This window comes from Neurospora tetraspora (genome assembly GCF_033439725.1).
Source record: "Neurospora tetraspora strain CBS 560.94 chromosome Unknown B0H65scaffold_1, whole genome shotgun sequence".
Classification (NCBI taxonomy): domain Eukaryota; kingdom Fungi; phylum Ascomycota; class Sordariomycetes; order Sordariales; family Sordariaceae; genus Neurospora; species Neurospora tetraspora.
In genome coordinates this window covers 5,950,473-5,967,545 of record NW_026944383.1, presented here as the reverse complement: position 1 = coordinate 5,967,545, position 17,073 = coordinate 5,950,473, and the positions used below count along the sequence as shown (strand labels likewise).

Genomic DNA, 17,073 nt, shown 5'->3' with positions numbered 1-17,073 from the left:
ACTTAGAATAACATTTATTAATAATCTTTTAAAGTACTAAAGAAAATTTTTATAGAAGGACCCGTACTTAAAATCTATAATTAAATTAGGAAGACGGTTATAGAAATAAATACTTCTAATTAAACTATAGGAAATACCCTCTCCTAATATAGGGAAAATAACGGCTTTTACCTAATAATTTACTCTTAAAAAATATACGTCCTAAGAATATAATTATAATATTTACAATAAGGAAATATTTACTATTATTAAAATATTAGAGGAATAGAGGTTAGAATTCGAGGGGGCTTAATAGCTTTTCGATATCTTAATAGATTATAAGAGTTTATAAACTTTTACAATTAATAAATAGTTTATTTAACGCTATATGTAGTAATCCTAATTCTTATCCTGTTTCAATTTTTTAATTAAATATATACCGGGTTCTAAAAATCTCCGCCTAAACGTATTAAACTATAAACCAAACAACCGCCCCAACAATACAGAGGATGATAAATTCATAGTACGCAAACGGGCTCTATTAGACCCTTTATAATTTAAATACAATTATTTCTCTAAAGAGAACCCCGCGACCAATTTCTCTTTATACCTATTAAATATAAACAACTTCAATAATAAATCAACTAACAATTTAATCCGAGCAAATTACAAAACCTCCATCTTTTTATAAGAATTAATCTTTTACTTAACGGACGAAGCAAGGCGCTAATAACTATTAATAATCGGAAAGGTTTTCTATTATACTTTTTTAAAATACTATATTGTTAATAATATTACGAAATAGCGGGATAGAATTATTATCGACCCTTATAATAAAGAACTCTAATTCTAATTAATTAATTACTAATATAATTCCCTAAACGCAGGCTACCTAAACTATAACGCTATTTACAAACTCCTATAATATAAATTCTATTAAGAAGATATATATAATAATATAAAGATTTATTATAAAGGCTACTTCCCGTATATAAAAACTAAATCAATAAAACGAGGCTCTGCTAACTACTTTAAATTAATAATCGTATCATTAATATTTTAACAGGACGTTATAATCGATTACGTTACCCTACTACTAAATAGTATTTACTTTAACTAAACCTTTAAATATATCGCCGTTGTCGTCGACTACTTAATTAAAATATAATATTATATCCCAATTATAATTTTAAAAGCGGGAAAGTTTACGGACTATTTTATCGCTTATATTTATTCGACTTATGATTTACTAAATAACGTCCCATCTAATAGAAATACTTAATATATATTATATTTTTAATTTACCTTCTATAAGAAATTATTTATTATCCGTAAACTAATTTCTATTTTCTACCCCTAAATTAATATTCAAACCGAAAAGATTAATATAGAAATAAAATAATTCTTATAACTTTATATTAATTAGGTATAAATAGATTAGGTAAAATAGTTAGCAATCGTAGAATTTGCTAATAATAACGCTATATCGTTATTAATAAGTATTTTTCCCTTCTTTACTAATTACGGTTATTACCCCCGGATAAATACCGAACTTCGTACGCTACCCCCCCTCAATTTATTACTAACCTAATTAAAGAAATATTATAAAGCTTCTAAATTAACGGATTGCTTCTAGAAGATTTGAAATTTTATAATCTAATAAATTCGTTGTATTTAGGAATAATATAAGGATAACGCTAATAAAAAACGTATTAATTCCCCTAAATACTACGTTAACGATATAGTTTTATTAAATATAATTAATTTCGCTAATAGTCGCCCCTATATAAAATTTTTACTTCGTTAGGAAGGACCTTTCAAAATCATTCGAACCGAATTTTATACCGTTTATTTTACCCTACTAATTAATATAAAGTATTCGCCAATTTTCTATGTTTTTATAGTATAATTATAATTTAATAAAGGATTATTAGGGTAAAATACGTTGTTGAATATCCGGGCAAATAACGATCGTATTATAATTTAAACGGACGATTAGAAAGAATATAAAGAATAGGTTTTCAAGAAGTTTATCAATTATACCCAATTAAATGGTAATTCGCACTAATATTACTATATTAAATAAAAGACCGGAAACCTAACCTAGGAGCTCGTTAATAATATTATTAATTATAAGCACTGCATATAATAATTCTACTATAAGAACCTAGATAAACTAGTCCTTCTAGAAGTCTAAAACTTCCTATACCGCTTCGCCGCCGATTCTCTAATTCCCGCCTCCGCTCCTGAACTTCCGCGCCAACGTTCCGCCCACCTCTAATAAAGAGAAACCGCTTCAGCTATCGATATAATAAGGCCGCTCCCAGATTCGGTTATGATAATTGAAACGAATACGATAATTAATAAGGAAGTAGAGGATAGGCTATATTTAATATTTAATAGGATTATATAACATTTAATAAATATATAATTAGAAAAATTACCTCCAACGCAATTTGTAAATTATAATAAAATAATGTAAAGGAATAAATTTATTATTATATATATATATAGATTTTTCAGCTCTACGAACTTCTTTTAATGGGGGATAGTATTATAAGGCTAGCCTATAATATAGTTATACTATACTAACTACATATAACTATACTAGAGCTAGTACTATAGCCTAGAGCTACGTACTCACGTACTAGTCACATACTCTAGTCACGTGCAGTCTCACGTGCGCGCGCACGGACTGGTCTACTGGGCTCTCGCCTATATAGCCAATCCTCTACGCACACTTCCCTTTCTCTCCTTCGTACAACAACGCATATCTTACCCTACCCCCAACGGTGCCCTCTCGCCCTGTGATACCACTAACTTCTAATTCGCCTCTACCGTACGATATAATCCGAATTATAATACCCTTTAAACGTAGCCGCCACTAAAGAAAAAGAAGATAATATAAACGCAAATAGCTAAACTATAAATTAATAAGGCGAAATACGAGGCGTAATATACGGCGGCGAAAACTTCGTTCTTAGAGAGATAATTATAATAAAGGGAGATGGAGATATAAAGGGAGAGGTTAGTACTTTCTTAATAGATATAGTATAGGTAGTTTTATAGTATATAATAATATATAGTGCCTTCTACCGTTTCCTATAATTATATACCTCCCCCTTCTATTTAACCGCCTATTCCCTAGCGAGCTCCCTAGTAGCTACCCTAATTTAGTTAATAGAATTGGTATTTCTAGTACCTCTTTTTATTATTATATGTAATAATCCAAATTCTACGTAAATTATATTTTTCACATAATCTGGGCTTAAATGCAACTTCAAGTATAGCTTCTTTCGACTGCGTTCTATATAAAAATAATTGTATTATATCACTTTGGTGAGGATTTAGCGGGCGGCAATATTTCCCCGATATTCGAGTATGGGTGGGGCTACTCTACACAGTCGTGCTAGATTTGAACACAGTCGCTTTAGACGAGTCGACAACATCTGAGGTCGAATGTTAAGGAACTCCAGCAAATAGGCAACCAGTTCCTAACAAAAGGAAGTTGGAAGGGAGAAGACGGAAGCTGGCAGGGTGTTCTTTCATTGCAGTGACGTTCGGGACTTTCAAAGGGGAGGATCGGCCGGAATTTGGGGAACATTTGATGGAAGCTTCTTTACCTACCCTTTACGTCCGAATGGCATGGATCCTTTACTTGTACTTGGTGTACAACCATGTCTCCTGGATTCACCTTAGTCCGATCCAATGCCGTGATCGCATCACATGCCACCATTACTTATATGCACCAACCACTTGTTAAAACATACCTTCAACAAAGTCGTACCTGGCAACCATCCGGGAGCAGCCGCCATCATCAGCTGTGCCGTTGAACCAGAAGGAGAGCATGACTGTTTGCTCACATCCATCACCCATCCGGACGAGATTGTGAAAGACAACGGCCGGGGGCCCTCACCGCCCCAACAGCCAAGAACTAAGCCATTCAAGCGAAGTCGAGTTCCCAACAAGACGGCAAGGAATTCCTGGCTCCACGATGAAGCTCGTGTAGTCCACACCTCGATCGGCGCATGTACGCATGGCCCACCGCCCGTATTGACACGCAGAGTTGGACACCCCGTTGGCTTCCCAAGGACCCAGAGTTGGATCCAGGCCGGGAGCTAGGCTGTAAAGTAGGGGGGAACCCAAACCTAAACGCCCCGGATCGCTGGAGATCGCCTACACGGCCACGACGGCCATGTCACAGCGGATGACTTTCCCCGGAGCCGCCCTTGATGCTCGGGTCCATCGAGAAGAAGAACTTACCTTGGCCAGGACAAACTCTCATCGAAATGCCATCCTACAGTCCCAGCCAGCTCTTCTTGACACCACTGTGTCTGCCTCCATGGCCCCGACTGCTGCCACTGTTCCCTCTGCGTCTCCGTCTCCGGAACGCCGTCGGGTAGTGCTCCCGGATCCCGTTGCGCTGAAGTACGTACCCCAAGACATGCATCCCCCTGAACCATCAACCGGCTTCTAACGAGACCCAGATATCTTGGAGAGGACCCTGCCGTCACCGTGGTCGAAACAGGCCGTGTCCTCCATGGTTACGAGCTATACTTGGTCGAGCAATGGGCCTGCTCTCGACGGTCACCCGCTTTGGCTATCGTCACCTATACAGGTGATACGAAACACTCGATAGTCGTCGGCGTCCTAGAAGTACCAAAAGAAGAGAATGGCTGGTCCCCACGACTGGAAGCCTACTTCAAAGCGATACAGCAGCACCATGCTAGACCTAAGGAGACAGAGTTGGGTGAGCTCATGGTCACTAACCTCAGCAGCTTCCCATCCGCCTTAACTGTTATACCCGTTCCCGACGGTGATCTGCGCCACAACCTGCGGGTCTTCATCGTTAACGAGAACTTGAAGCGTTTGGGGTGTTCGGGGCGCTCGGGTCTCACCTTATCGGACCCCACGCCGGCCACCCAGGCCAAGTTTACTCAGCTATACAAGATATCCGAGAAGATCTCCTTCCAAGACGCAGTAGTCGAGCTGGTGAAACTATGCCAGGTGGCATTATTTATCTTTGGGCTGCTTGACCAGGTGTACATCGACGGGCTCCTTTGTGACGTCACTGAAGCAGCCATCAACAATTGGTGGACAGATATCGGATCCGAGTACTTCAACATGGAACCGACGGATGGAATCTTGGGACCAACTACTGTTGCCGCTCTGTTGGGAACCCTGATAGGTGCCAGGAACCGACTCAGTTATTGCAATGCTCCAGTTTCCAAGGATGTCTTCGATGTCGACTGCACGAAACGGGGTATTGGAGCGTTCCAGAAATCGCAGAAACTCGAGAGGACGCGACGCCTCGATCGGCAAACACTTCTTAAGCTTCACCAGTTAACCGCCAAGGCCGCCGCGGGAGAGGTTTGGGGTGTACAAAAGGCTGTGAAGTCCACCGTTGCAGAAATAGGAGGCAAGAGAGGTGAGTTGGTAATAGGAATGGTGGGAGGAAAAGACAAAGGGAACATCGGTGACATTGAAACGTTGGATCTGGACAAGTTCATCAACCTGACAACAGGCAAACGACCGAAGTGGCTATGGCATGGTAAAGCGAGGAGGACGCTCAACGATTACGAATACATGGTACCTCCATTTGGCGGGAAAGATGTTAAAGATGATGTGTTATCACAAGCCGGAAGTCGAAGGGCCCAGTCGATGCCCATAGACGAAGAGCAGGAAGTCAAAAAAGCGACAGAGGAGTTAATGGGCTCATACTCAGCACCGCCAGTCTCAGCAGCTAGTACCATGGATGTTCCTGCCGATAAAGACGCTTTACGAAAAACGGTCTTCAAGAGTGTGGCTGGAAAGGTGAGCGATGCCCGCTCAGGACTTGGCCGTATCAGAGATGCTGTCGGTACGGGTTTACGAAGCCACGTCAACCGCCCATCCAAAGAGGATGCTCCCAATGCAGCGGCAGCGATGAGTCTAGCCCCAAGTATAGCAAGCTTGGCGCATTCATCTACTGCTTTGACAAGTCCGGTGGCGGTTGGTCGGGCATTCACATGGCGGTTGAGGCCAGAGGAGTATCTGAATGGAATCAAGGAAAGGGACCCCAACGACTCTACACCAGTACTATCGATTGCCAGCACCACAACCGGAACTCCTTCGCTCATCAGGGAGTCCTCAGGCCAGCGTCGTAGGGGAACCGACATTACAAGACCAGAGCCCGGGGTCGCAGAAATAGCCAAAAGCCTCGATGCTCCAATCACCAACTCAGTCCCAGATCCCAACGACCTCCTGGGACCCATCCAAACACTCGAGCGAACCACAAACCTCCCCATTTCCCTACTCCAGCGCCGACACAGCGTCCACGCCTTCAGCCCCAACCTCATCCTCGACCAACCTTCCAACGAAGCCAAATATCCCCGTCGCCTCTCCTTCAGCGCAGCCGAGGACGCCGTGCTAGGATGGGACGAAGTCTACGACATCAGCAACCTTTTACCACCCGACGCTGCCACAACAGCAGCCACCCAGCAACTCTCCGACGGCACCCTCTTCGAAACCCAAGCCGAGCTCGCCCGCTCCCTCTACGCGCACCTCTCGACCCTCCAATCCGACCTCTCGCCTTGGGTCTCCTCCAAGCTGTCCTCGGTCGAAAGCCTAGACGAGACCTTTACCCAGCAGCAAGCAGAGCTGCAGTCGCTCTACCTGCACGTCAGCGACGCGTACCAGCGCATCCGACATTCTGGGGAGGAGATTGTGGGCGAGGAGCGACATAGGCTCAACGAGGCCGTCAAGGACGTGGAGGTTTTGGTCGCGAAGCTGGAGTACGAGATCGGCGCGCTTGTAGATAAAGTGCAGGATGTCGAGGACGGGGTGGAGAGGTTCGAGGCGCAGGTGGCGGACGTGGAGAGAAGGGCGGAGGAGCTGAAGAACGTGCTGGAGACGGAGACGTGGTTTCATTGGTTTGTGAGGACGTTGACGGGGATTGGGACGGGACCGAATATTACGCAGGGGGTCACCACGGCGAGGAGGGGGGAGGAGGGTAATAAGAGGGCGTGAGGAAGTAAAGGGGGAGGTGAAGGGCGTGAAGGGCGTGAAGGGCGTGAAGGGCTTGATATAATTTGGAAGTGCATGACGGTACTCTTGGAGGGCTGATGTTCAGCATGGGGGACTATACCACTGTACTAGTGGGAGTTCCTTGCGTGATATTGGGAGTTCGAAGTTTGAGTCGTTAGTTATTCCTTTCTTTTGTCTTTCGGTTTAAGCAACCTGCATCGTGCGGCGTTGGGACACATTTCCGGTATAGGATTACCATAGAGAGATTGCCAGAGGCTTAGTTAATATCAATAATTGTTCATCACATCAGTTCACATCACACGACTCTCTATTTACAACCATAACAGTGCTTGTGTAATCCAATGGTATTACCAATTATGAAGTTTAAACAAAGAGAACTTCTAAAGGTTCGAAAATATGGAAAAGAAAACTAAACGCTAGATAAAATAATACAACAAAAGAAAAAGGCAGAGCCAAGAAGCTCATAATGGTCGTCGTTTCCTACCGGTCGCCAGCCACCCTATACCTGTAAAATATGTGTCTATCCTATATGCCACACCGTTGTGATCGTTCCACCCACCCAAGACTTTTCCACGTCTACTTACTTTACTCAATCCTCTTCTTGCCCTCCTCGGCATTGACGTACCGCGCCGTGCTAAGGCCGCGCTCATGCTTAGCCACCAATGGCCCAAGGATCTTGTCCTTGCGCACAATCTTGGAGATGGTCTCATGATAACCTTCCGAGGCCCATGGGCGGGGAACTAGCTTTGGCCAGTTGACCTATTTTTTGTCATGTTAGTTATTTACTCCGCTGAACGAACGAAATATATGAAGGCGAATGCAATGGAATGAAACTCACATAAAGCATGCCGTTGGAAATGATAAACGTCAGCGACCACGCCGCAACAGCCGTCCAGAAAATGATGAACAACCTCATCGGCCACACGGCACTATCGGGTAGCCTGGGCGTCCACATGCCCACAAAGACGAAGAACAGACTGAAGGCCGCCACGTAGGGGATCGCCTGGATCAGCACCGGCCTGCGGTCGACAAAGACCAGCTGGGAACCGATATTCGCCGCGCCGGGCTGGTAGACGCCCAGGAACAGGTCAAAGGCGTCCTGCCTCGGGCCGTCGAAGAAGTTGTTCTTGCAGTATCTCGTCACCGCAATATTGCCGTCGGCGAGCGCGCCGGCCTTGGTGCGCTTGCCCGTCCTGGTAATGTCCGTCTTCATGGCGCCGGTGCCGGCGTAGCTGTTGGACACAACGTCGGCGTTGTCGGCCCACATGTTGCGGAACATGAACTCGAAGGCCGGATCCTCCTCCTTGAACGAAGACCCGCGCGCCATGAGGCCCAGGTCGATGAACATGCGGTCGAGCGTCCAGCGCGCGAGCATGGACTGTACGACGTTGGTGCGGTCGAGGCAGTCCATGCAGTTGGTGCGCACTACGCTGGTCTGGAGGTTGCGGACTTCCAGACGACCGCCGTTGACCTGGCTGGCGGGAGAGTCGACGGCGCGGAAGTATTGCTGGGCTATCAGGGCCTCGTGCATCCTGTCGATAAGGAGCTGGGCACGGTGCATCTGCATACCCTTGGTCTCGGCGTGGAAGTCGAAGTAGATGTAGTGAAGGCGGTCGAAATCGGTCTGGGGCTTGGTGCCGGTTTCGATGGTGTGGAACTTCTCGTCGGTTAATGCGTCGGATTGGACACGCTCCTTGGGCGATGATACGAGGCGCTCGACCATCTGCTCATAAGCTAGCTTGACGCGAGTCTCACGGCCCTTTTGGTTGACCAGGTTCACCAGATAGTTGTCGCCATAGAGACGGATCTGCTCGTCAAAATGCGCCTTCGCAGCGGGGAAAGCGGCCTCGGTGCTCTTGAGCTGGATCGTAGGGGTGTACTTGAGGTTGTTGACTTCAGCCCAGTAGACGGGGACACTGCCGCGCGTTTGCACATAGGACAGGACCTGCATCTCCTTGCCGTCACTTCCACCGAGCTTCCCACTCTGCATGTCGCCGCTACCAGTAAAACCACCCAAGCCACTGCCACGGTCGTTCAAGACCACGATCTGCTCTGTCTCATTGTAGTTGGAAACATGGCCTTGCTCATCAATACCTCGGGAGAAGTAGCGGGTACCAGCACGGTGTCGGGATCGGCGAGTGATTAAAGCAATAGTTATGGGGGTGCCCTTGAAGGTCGTCGGGTGAATCTCGAACATGCCGAAGATGACGGGAAGAATATAGGGGTCGATGCCGGGCTGGGGGGCAGGAGAGCCCCTCCCTCCCTTGGTTCGGAAGTTGATAAGGTCGGACTGGAGGAATCGGTTCCAGAAGAAGCGGTCGTCGGCGCGCTGCCACAAAGGTGTCGCGAGGTCATGCTGGGCTTGTCTTTGGTTGGTGTTTGTGATATCAAGCGAGTAAGAAAAGTACATTGGGCCGGACTTGATGAAGCCCTTGAGCAGGTTCAAGAACTTGTCCTCATCGGGGTCGTGGATCTGGCGTTCGCGGAGGGGGAGGAATTCGGTCGCGACAACCTTGTAGACCATATGACCCCTGAGGCGGCCGACTGGTTGGGCTTTGGTGATGACGATGATGTACTTGTCTGCGAAGTGTTAGTTCACGTTTACGGTAAGGGGTTTGTTGTCCTTACCTAGGCGCAACCTGACCACACCCAGAATACCGGCAATGCTGGATACGCGGGCAACCCGCTTGCCGGCGAGTAGGGAGGCATCGCTGAGACGGATATCGCCAGTCGGGCGGTCGATTGTCAAGGCCGGCGCATTGGGACTGGAGGGCGAGGTGAAGATGTAAGAGTCCGAGGCGGCCTGGACGTTGATGTCCCGGAAGGGGAGCGTCATGTTTGTGTTGTTGCCGTTGTTGCAGATAACGTAGAAGCGTCTATCGCATGCGACTCGACGGGAAACTTAACGGGAAGCACTTGGACGTTCTGTGAAAAAGGGACAATAACAGACTTGGGGATGGCCTCGTCATGAAATGGGCCGAGATTATGTTGTTTCGATACAGTGTCTGGATCTGTACCTACAGGGCCCTGAGCTCTGGAACTTTGCCTGTTGCCGGTCCTTGTAGCGGGTCTGTTAGCGGGCGGTAATCTCACTGCGCCTTCCCCGGACGCGTTGACGTGTGGAACTTGACATGGACCCCGAGGCGATTTAGTGGAACACTTGTGACCACTGCCCAGCATCCAGAGATCAACTCGATGAAACTCGAAGTCAGCGAAAGTGCCTGCCCCCAAAACATCACCAAACACACAAGTGCCTGCCTTTCATTCAGCTCCGTCCCTGCCGGCCGTCATCGTCAAGGGCCCGGGTGACGCAACCCTTTCTCTCCCAGCCCAATCACGTGTAGAGATAGGCCCGAGTGCACGTGCCATTTCTTGCACCGCCCTGCAGCCATGCTCCTGCTGAGGACTCCCGCGAGTCCCGCCAGTGGATTGCTCCAGCGGTAGGCTGCCGAAGTCAGACTGTTTCCAGCGAGCATCCCGTCATCAGAACGACGGCCGCCCTGTCCATCAAACACCAAACACTGAAGCGAATCCATTCGCAGGCCCCAGTCATCCCGTCCACCACCAGGCACTTGTTCCCCTCCCTGGCCTTCCTTTCGGCGGCTTGCTGCTCTCCGTCACCTTCAACAACTTGAACTCGCAAACCCCAACAACTGTTTTCCTCGATTTTCTGTTTCAACGACTACCCGATACCCGATACCCAAACTTGCTGCTTCGCGCCTCACATTCCCGTCCAGCCTTTTTAGTGGCGACCTGCAAACGACTAATCAACCACCTGACACCTCTTTGCCCTTTATCTCTTTCGTGTCGCCCGCACTCCCGCCATTAATCTGTCCCCCGGTAGCGCCGCAACTCGCTTCTCCAGCAACCCCGTCTAATCTCCCGACTACACATCAACGTCACCACCACGCAACATCATCTGTCCATAATGGCCACTCGTGGACCTCCCGGCGCGCGCCCTGGCATGGGAAACCGCTTTGCCCAGTTCAAGCTGGTGTTGTTGGGTTCGTAATATTGATCGGATCATGGAGGGGGCTTTGTTGCTGACCTGCATGCAGGTGAATCGGCGGTTGGAAAGAGCTCGATAGTCTTGCGCTTCGTCAAGGTACGTCAGCTCCTACTCGGCGCTTGATGAAATTGAAGCGGGAAACTGACTCCCATCCAGGACCAGTTTGACTCGTACAGAGAATCCACGATTGGCGCCGCTTTCCTAACACAGACCATTGCCCTCGACGAAAACACAACGGTCAAGTTCGAGATCTGGGATACCGCCGGCCAGGAGCGCTACAAGTCTCTAGCGCCCATGTACTACAGGAATGCCAACTGCGCAGTAGTCGTTTACGATATCACACAGGCGGTATGTGGCCTCTCGGGTCCTTGTCTGTGCCGGCGACATGAGCTGACGTAACCCCCTTGTAGGCATCTTTGGACAAGGCCAAGTCGTGGGTCAAGGAACTTCAGCGCCAAGCAAACGAGAATATCATTATCGCCCTTGCCGGTAACAAGCTGGATCTCGTCCAGGAGCAACCCGATAAGCGTGCGATCCAGACGGCCGATGCCCAGGCATATGCAAAGGAGGCCGGCCTTCTCTTCTTCGAGACTTCTGCCAAGACTGCCGAAAACGTGCAAAATCTGTTCACCGAGATTGCCAAGAAGCTGCCCCTCGACCAAGTTGGACCGAGGCATGCTCGTCCTGGCCAACGACCGGGTGTCAGTCTAGCGCCCGAGGGAGCCAACACTCAGGTTGGAGGGCCTTGCGCCTGCTGAGCTTGTGAAGAGAAACGTTTCGGAGTTTGGGAGCCACGCATGGAAGAAATACCCGGTGCATCTACAGGAGTGGGGAGCGTGCCGGTGTTGAAGGGTCGATCCGTGAATGACGGGCGCAACGGCAGACCTGGGTCCCTTTGCACAAAGAGAAGGCCAAGGGAGATGGTTGGGATTTCTCATGTGAGACCGGACTGTCGTGCGGCTGCATGATATGATGGAGATCTGGTCGATGGGTGTTTTGTTCCTCTTTTTCCTGGACGGGGTGCCCTTCCACGGTCCAAGGACTGATGAAGCACATCAGCTGCCCCTATGGGCATGATTCATGATACTGGTAGGTCCAGCTGCAATCCTTCTGTTGTACAGTATGCAGATAGAGGCAACAGCCTGCTGGAGGAGGGGTGTTGCGCGCGTGGTTAATGGTAATTATGCTATTGTTTTTATTTCGAGCGTTGGGCAATCTGAAAGATATTTACTGCAAATCCATTGCGAGATGTTGGTACCATACCTAGGCTTGATGTTTATTTGCGTACAGTGTGCATCATAGCTCTAGTAGGGAAGAAAACGGGTGGGTCACCCGTACTGAGAGACCGGGATTATTCACTGGAGCTAGAAAATGGCCCAGAAAAGCAAGGCCAAGAAGTGGAAGCAATGAAAGTGGCACACTGTGTTGAAGCTCTGCAGTCAGAAGCTACCACTAGCCTGCCAAACTCTTGCCTGCCCGCCTCGTCCCGGAACTTTGCCGACCGGGAGCTCTTTTTTGCTCAGACCCTCCGAGCCCCGTCCGTCCCGTCTGAGCCTCCAATTCGCAATTCCAGGCCCGGGACATCTCCGCTACACTCAACCACCACCCCTCCGCCCATCCCATATCCCAAGGCCCCATACCATCCCCCTCATGTTGCGCACATCACTGCGATCCGTGAGGGCGCTGGGCAGCAGGCCTTCTGCCGCTGTTGCTGGCCGTCAATGGCAAGCAACCGTCGTGCGCCGTGCGGCCGTGTCCGGTCAGGTATGAGGTCATCTACTCTGCTCGCTCAGCTTCCTCACCATCCCCGTCCCGAGCCCTGGCTCAGTACCTACCTGCCTCTATTACTAGCTAATGCCAACTGCCTCGCTCCCATATAGCGCTTCTTCGCCGACGACAAGAAGCCCGTTGTTCCTGAGCCCCCGGCCTCTCAGCCCGCCGTCCTCCCGGCCTCCGAGACCCTGACTGCTCCCTCCACTCCTCCTCCTGCGTCGCCCCAGGTCGAGTCCACGGCCACCGTCCCTCCCGAGGCCACCCCCTTGACGCCCCCCGCCCCCGAGGCCACTGTCATCCCTCCCGTCGCCGAGGAGCCCGTCGTCCCTCCTACTCTTCCTACTCCCCGCAAGAAGAAGGGCTTCTTCCGCAGACTGCGCAACTTCCTCCTGTCCCTCACCATCCTTGGCGCCATCGCCTTTGGTGGTGGTGTCTACTACTCGCGCATCAACGACGCCTTCCACGACTTCTTTACCGAGTACATCCCCTATGGCGAGCAGGCTGTTCTGTACTTGGAGGAGCTGGATTTCAAGAAGCGCTTCCCCGATGTTGTCAGCAGGGTGACCGGTCGTCCTCGCGACTCCGGTGAGCAGGTCAAGGTCCCTGCCCAGAGTGGTGCCTCGTGGCGCGTTGCCGACGGTGGCGAGCCTGCCGGTCGTCAGTCTAGCTCTATCAAGAAGGCTGCCGCTGCCGCCAAGGATGCTGTCACCAAGTCTGAGCCCGCCGTTGTTGCTGGTGCCAAGAAGGATACTGCTGAGCTTCCCAAGACCGAGTCCACCACCACCGTTACTCCGGTCGAGCCCGTTCCCGCCGCCGCCGCCGTTCCCGGCCCTGCTACCGCTGCTGCTCCCGCCGCCACCGATGCTTCCGGCACCCCCGTGAAGAAGCCCTTCAAGGCTCCCGAGGTTGACGAGCCCTCTCGCTGGCCCCCTGCCTCGCCCATTGACCCCCTGAACGTTAACGGTGCCACCGACCCCATTGTTCAGGACCTCGTCAAGATGCTGAACGACATCATCACCGTTATCAACCACGACAACGCCAACGAGAAGTACGCTCCCACCATCGGCAAGGCCAAGAACGAGCTCTCCAAGGTTGCCGGCAGGATCAACGAGATGAAGGCCAAGGTTGAAGCCGAGGCTGCTAAGCAGGTTAAGGCTCGCGTTGATGGTTTCGACAAGGCCGCCAACGAGCTTGTCTCTCGGGTTGAGTCCGCGATGGCCGCTCAGGAGGCTGCCTGGCGTCGCGAGTTCGAGGAGGAGATGATCCGCCTCAAGAAGAGCTACGACGAGAAGACTCACCTGATCCAGGAGCGCGAGCGCCAGATTGCCGAGGAGAAGCTCAACAACCGTCTCCTTGAGCAGGCCATCCAGCTCCAGCGCCAGTTTACCGACGACATCAAGAAGCACGTTGAGGAGGAGCGCGATGGCCGTCTTGGCAAGCTCAACGAGCTTTCCAAGGCTGTTGCCGACCTTGAGAAGCTCACCTCTGGCTTGAACGAGGTTGTTGATACCAACCTCCGCACTCAGCAGCTTCATGTTGCTGTCGACGCCGTTCGTGCCAGCCTCGAGGACGCTCACCACCCCCGTCCCTTCATCAAGGAGCTCGTTGCCCTGAAGGAAATTGCTGCCGAGGACCCCGTCGTCGATGCTGCTATCGCTTCCATCAACCCCACCGCTTACCAGCGTGGTATTCCCACCTCCGCTGAGCTCATCGACCGCTTCCGCCGTGTTGCTACCGAGGTTCGCAAGGCTTCTCTTCTCCCTGAGGACGCCGGTGTTGCCAGCCACGCTTCCAGCCTCATCCTCAGCAAGTTGATGTTCAAGAAGGAGGGCCTTGCGACTGGTGACGATGTCGAGAGCATCCTTACCCGCACCCAGACCTACCTCGAGGAGGGCGATCTCGACAATGCGGCGAGAGAGATGAACGGTCTCAAGGGCTGGGCCAAGACCCTTTCCAGGGATTGGCTCGGTGAGGTCAGGAAGGTGTTGGAGGTTCAGCAGGCGTTGGATGTTATTCAGACAGAGGCTAGGCTGCAGAGCTTGAGGGTGGAGTAAACAGGATTGTTCGTTACGATAGTAGGCTTAGCACGAATTCCCTTTGTTGTGAGACTCTGTAAGTTTACAGTGGCAATCCGAGACAAAATAGAGGCGCTTTTTTCTGGTTGTATTCGTGTGAGTACTTGTTTTCGTGTAGTTTAAGTCAGATGAAATAGATTCAATTTGACGGCCGGATAGCATGATTTCAATAAGTGACGTTCTCCAAGCTCAGTATGCTCATAGCTTTGTACATGCTTTTCGGAAATTTTCCGTATTTTTGGGCTCCGAGTTGCGGCGTTGGGACGGTGACTTCTGCAGTGAGGGGCCGGGATAGAATCAAAGCACACCATACGAGATCTTCACGAAATTTCCTCAACTTGATCCAAACATAAATATTCCACTGGCCTTCGAGCCTCTTACCTCCCAAAGGACTTCAGATGACTCAACCATAAATGTCTCGCCGATTTTTATGCTCACTTCGACCTACCCACCAGCGACAACTCTCCAGCTTCCGCTTTCGGCCGAACAAACCCAATCGCTGCAGTGCCTTCACCACAAGAACAGCTTCATTCCAAGCCAAGCCAACACCAACCTGTCACGTCACCTTCAAACCTCAAATTCGCCCTTACCATACAACCCCATTCAAGATGGCCTCCTCCTCCCAGCGCACCTACGACGACGCCCTCTCCCGTCTCGCCCAACTCCAATCCAACCGCACAATCGTCAACCTCTTCGGTACCGACGACAACAAAAATGACTTCCAAAACAAGCCTGCCGCCGCCGCCAAAAAGTACCTCAACTCCCTCGCCATCCCCGAAATGCTCTCCTGGCTCGCCCGCGCCGGCTACACGCCCTCCTCCCTCGCCGCCACAGGGCTGAAGTGCGTGCACGTTGCGGGAACAAAGGGTAAAGGGTCCGCATCTGCACTGGTGTCGTCTATCATCTCCCAATACCCTCCTACCAATACTACCCCCGGCGGGCCAGTCGTGGTGGTAGGAACCTACACCTCCCCGCACGTCCTCTCGGTCCGCGAACGGATCCAACTCGACAACGTGCCCATCTCCCGCGAGAAATTCGCGCTTTACTTCTTTGAAGTATGGGACCGGCTTTCGCAAGCAGCCCGCGAAGCGGGCGACCCAGTAACGTCGAATGAGGAATACGATGGGCCGGGGACGAAGCCTTTTTATTTCCGGTTTTTGACCATACTTGCTTTTCATGTCTTTGTGCGCGAGGGGGTGAAGCAAGCGGTGATTGAATGTGGTATTGGCGGGGAATACGACTCGACGAATTTTTTGAGTGCCGAAAGTGTCACGGCCAGTGTTGTCACGCAGTTGGGGATTGATCATGTGGCGATGTTGGGGGATACGGTGGAGAAGATTGCGTGGAATAAGAGCGGGATTTTTAGGCAGGGGGTTAGGGCTTTTACGAGGAGGTTGGATGGTGCTGACAAAAAAGGGGTGATGGAGGTGTTGAGGGATAGGGCGCAGGAGAAGGGAGTGGCGGAGTTGGTGGAGGTGGAGGATGAGGAGGTTGAGAAGTGGAAGGGCGTGGAGGGGGCGAGGCTGGAAGGACCGTTTCAGAAGTTCAATATGGCGTTGGCGGTGGCGGCGGCGAGGGAACATTTGATTAGGATGGGGCAGAAGTTTGAGGGGGCGTTTGGGGAGGAGGGCTGGAAGTTGGATGATATCCCGGCTGGGTTTGAGAAGGGGCTGAAGGAGGCTAGCCTTAAGGGGAGGTGTGAGTCGTTCAAAGACTCCAAGGGGACGGCGTGGTTCGTCGATGGAGCGCATACGGAGGATAGTCTGGCGGGTGTTGGGCAGTGGTTTGCTGGCAAGGTGAAGGGGGATGAGGTCAACGTCTTGGTGTTTAATCAGCAGGATAGGGACCCGGAGGTCTTGTTGAGGGCACTTCTTACAGCCGCGCAGAAGCAGAGCGGGACTTCGACGCCGGTGTTCAGCTACGCGGTGCTCACCAGGAATGAAGAAAAGGCGCCGGTGGAAGGTGAGCCGGAGAGAGATCTCACGGTGCAGTTGAAGGGGCAGAAGATTTTCCAGGAAGCCAGTGCGGGGACCGAGACCTCGGTCTACAACGCAGTAGAGCCGGCTATGGAACAGGTTCAAAAGATCGCGGAACAGGCGCGCAGGGACGGCAAGACGTGCAATGTTCTGGTAACGGGAAGCTTCCACCTGCTTGGTGGCGTGCTCAAGACAGTTGAGTATGTTGAATATTAAGTACTGGCTTGCTTTTTAA

General features: G+C 50.5%; 5 protein-coding genes across 5 annotated transcripts; 4 read left to right on the top strand and 1 right to left on the bottom strand.

Annotated features, from left to right (window-relative positions):
- Positions 1 to 4,321: 4,321 nt before the first annotated feature.
- B0H65DRAFT_544871 (uncharacterized protein) lies at positions 4,322 to 6,987 on the top strand (the record flags this gene model as incomplete). The annotated part of the gene is made up of 2 exons (XM_062829334.1): positions 4,322 to 4,407; positions 4,467 to 6,987. 2 exons carry the CDS (start codon positions 4,322 to 4,324, stop codon positions 6,985 to 6,987), a joined length of 2,607 nt encoding a protein of 868 aa, XP_062687002.1.
- A 301-nt stretch (positions 6,988 to 7,288) lies between these two features.
- On the bottom strand, positions 7,289 to 10,069 carry B0H65DRAFT_53472 (putative SAC1 protein). Its single transcript, XM_062829012.1, has 3 exons — positions 9,634 to 10,069; positions 7,844 to 9,585; positions 7,289 to 7,764 (listed from the first exon to the last, which is right to left on the bottom strand). The coding sequence occupies exons 1-3, from the start codon at positions 9,839 to 9,841 to the stop codon at positions 7,591 to 7,593; spliced, it is 2,124 nt and encodes a 707-aa protein (XP_062687001.1). The 5' UTR covers positions 9,842 to 10,069; the 3' UTR covers positions 7,289 to 7,590.
- Positions 10,070 to 10,933: 864 nt separating this feature from the next.
- B0H65DRAFT_544869 (putative GTP-binding protein ypt5) lies at positions 10,934 to 11,772 on the top strand (the record flags this gene model as incomplete). Its single annotated transcript, XM_062829333.1, has 4 exons — positions 10,934 to 11,009; positions 11,064 to 11,110; positions 11,171 to 11,362; positions 11,425 to 11,772. The coding sequence occupies 4 exons, from the start codon at positions 10,934 to 10,936 to the stop codon at positions 11,770 to 11,772; spliced, it is 663 nt and encodes a 220-aa protein (XP_062687000.1).
- Positions 11,773 to 12,433: 661 nt separating this feature from the next.
- Positions 12,434 to 15,017, top strand: B0H65DRAFT_452562 (mitochondrial inner membrane protein Mitofilin). The gene is made up of 2 exons (XM_062826108.1): positions 12,434 to 12,778; positions 12,895 to 15,017. Exons 1-2 carry the CDS (start codon positions 12,665 to 12,667, stop codon positions 14,839 to 14,841), a joined length of 2,061 nt encoding a protein of 686 aa, XP_062686999.1. The 5' UTR covers positions 12,434 to 12,664; the 3' UTR covers positions 14,842 to 15,017.
- Positions 15,018 to 15,470: 453 nt separating this feature from the next.
- Positions 15,471 to 17,054, top strand: B0H65DRAFT_544867 (Mur ligase; the record flags this gene model as incomplete). Its single annotated transcript, XM_062829332.1, has 1 exon — positions 15,471 to 17,054. One exon carries the CDS (start codon positions 15,471 to 15,473, stop codon positions 17,052 to 17,054), a length of 1,584 nt encoding a protein of 527 aa, XP_062686998.1.
- Between the last annotated feature and the right edge of the window lie 19 nt (positions 17,055 to 17,073).

What these genes read in the sequence shown, in the direction of transcription:
- B0H65DRAFT_53472 (XM_062829012.1), bottom strand. Translation starts at nt 9,841, where the DNA reads ATGACGCTCCCCTTCCGGGACATCAACGTCCAGGCCGCCTCGGACTCT. An exon ending in TGTGGTCAGGTTGCGCCTAG is followed by an intron (nt 9,586 to 9,633) that starts GTAAGGACAACA and finishes AACACTTCGCAG; the next exon opens with ACAAGTACATCATCGTCATC. An exon ending in TTTCCAACGGCATGCTTTAT is followed by an intron (nt 7,765 to 7,843) that starts GTGAGTTTCATT and finishes GACAAAAAATAG; the next exon opens with GTCAACTGGCCAAAGCTAGT.
- B0H65DRAFT_452562 (XM_062826108.1), top strand. Translation starts at nt 12,665, where the DNA reads ATGTTGCGCACATCACTGCGATCCGTGAGGGCGCTGGGCAGCAGGCCT. An exon ending in GTGCGGCCGTGTCCGGTCAG is followed by an intron (nt 12,779 to 12,894) that starts GTATGAGGTCAT and finishes GCTCCCATATAG; the next exon opens with CGCTTCTTCGCCGACGACAA.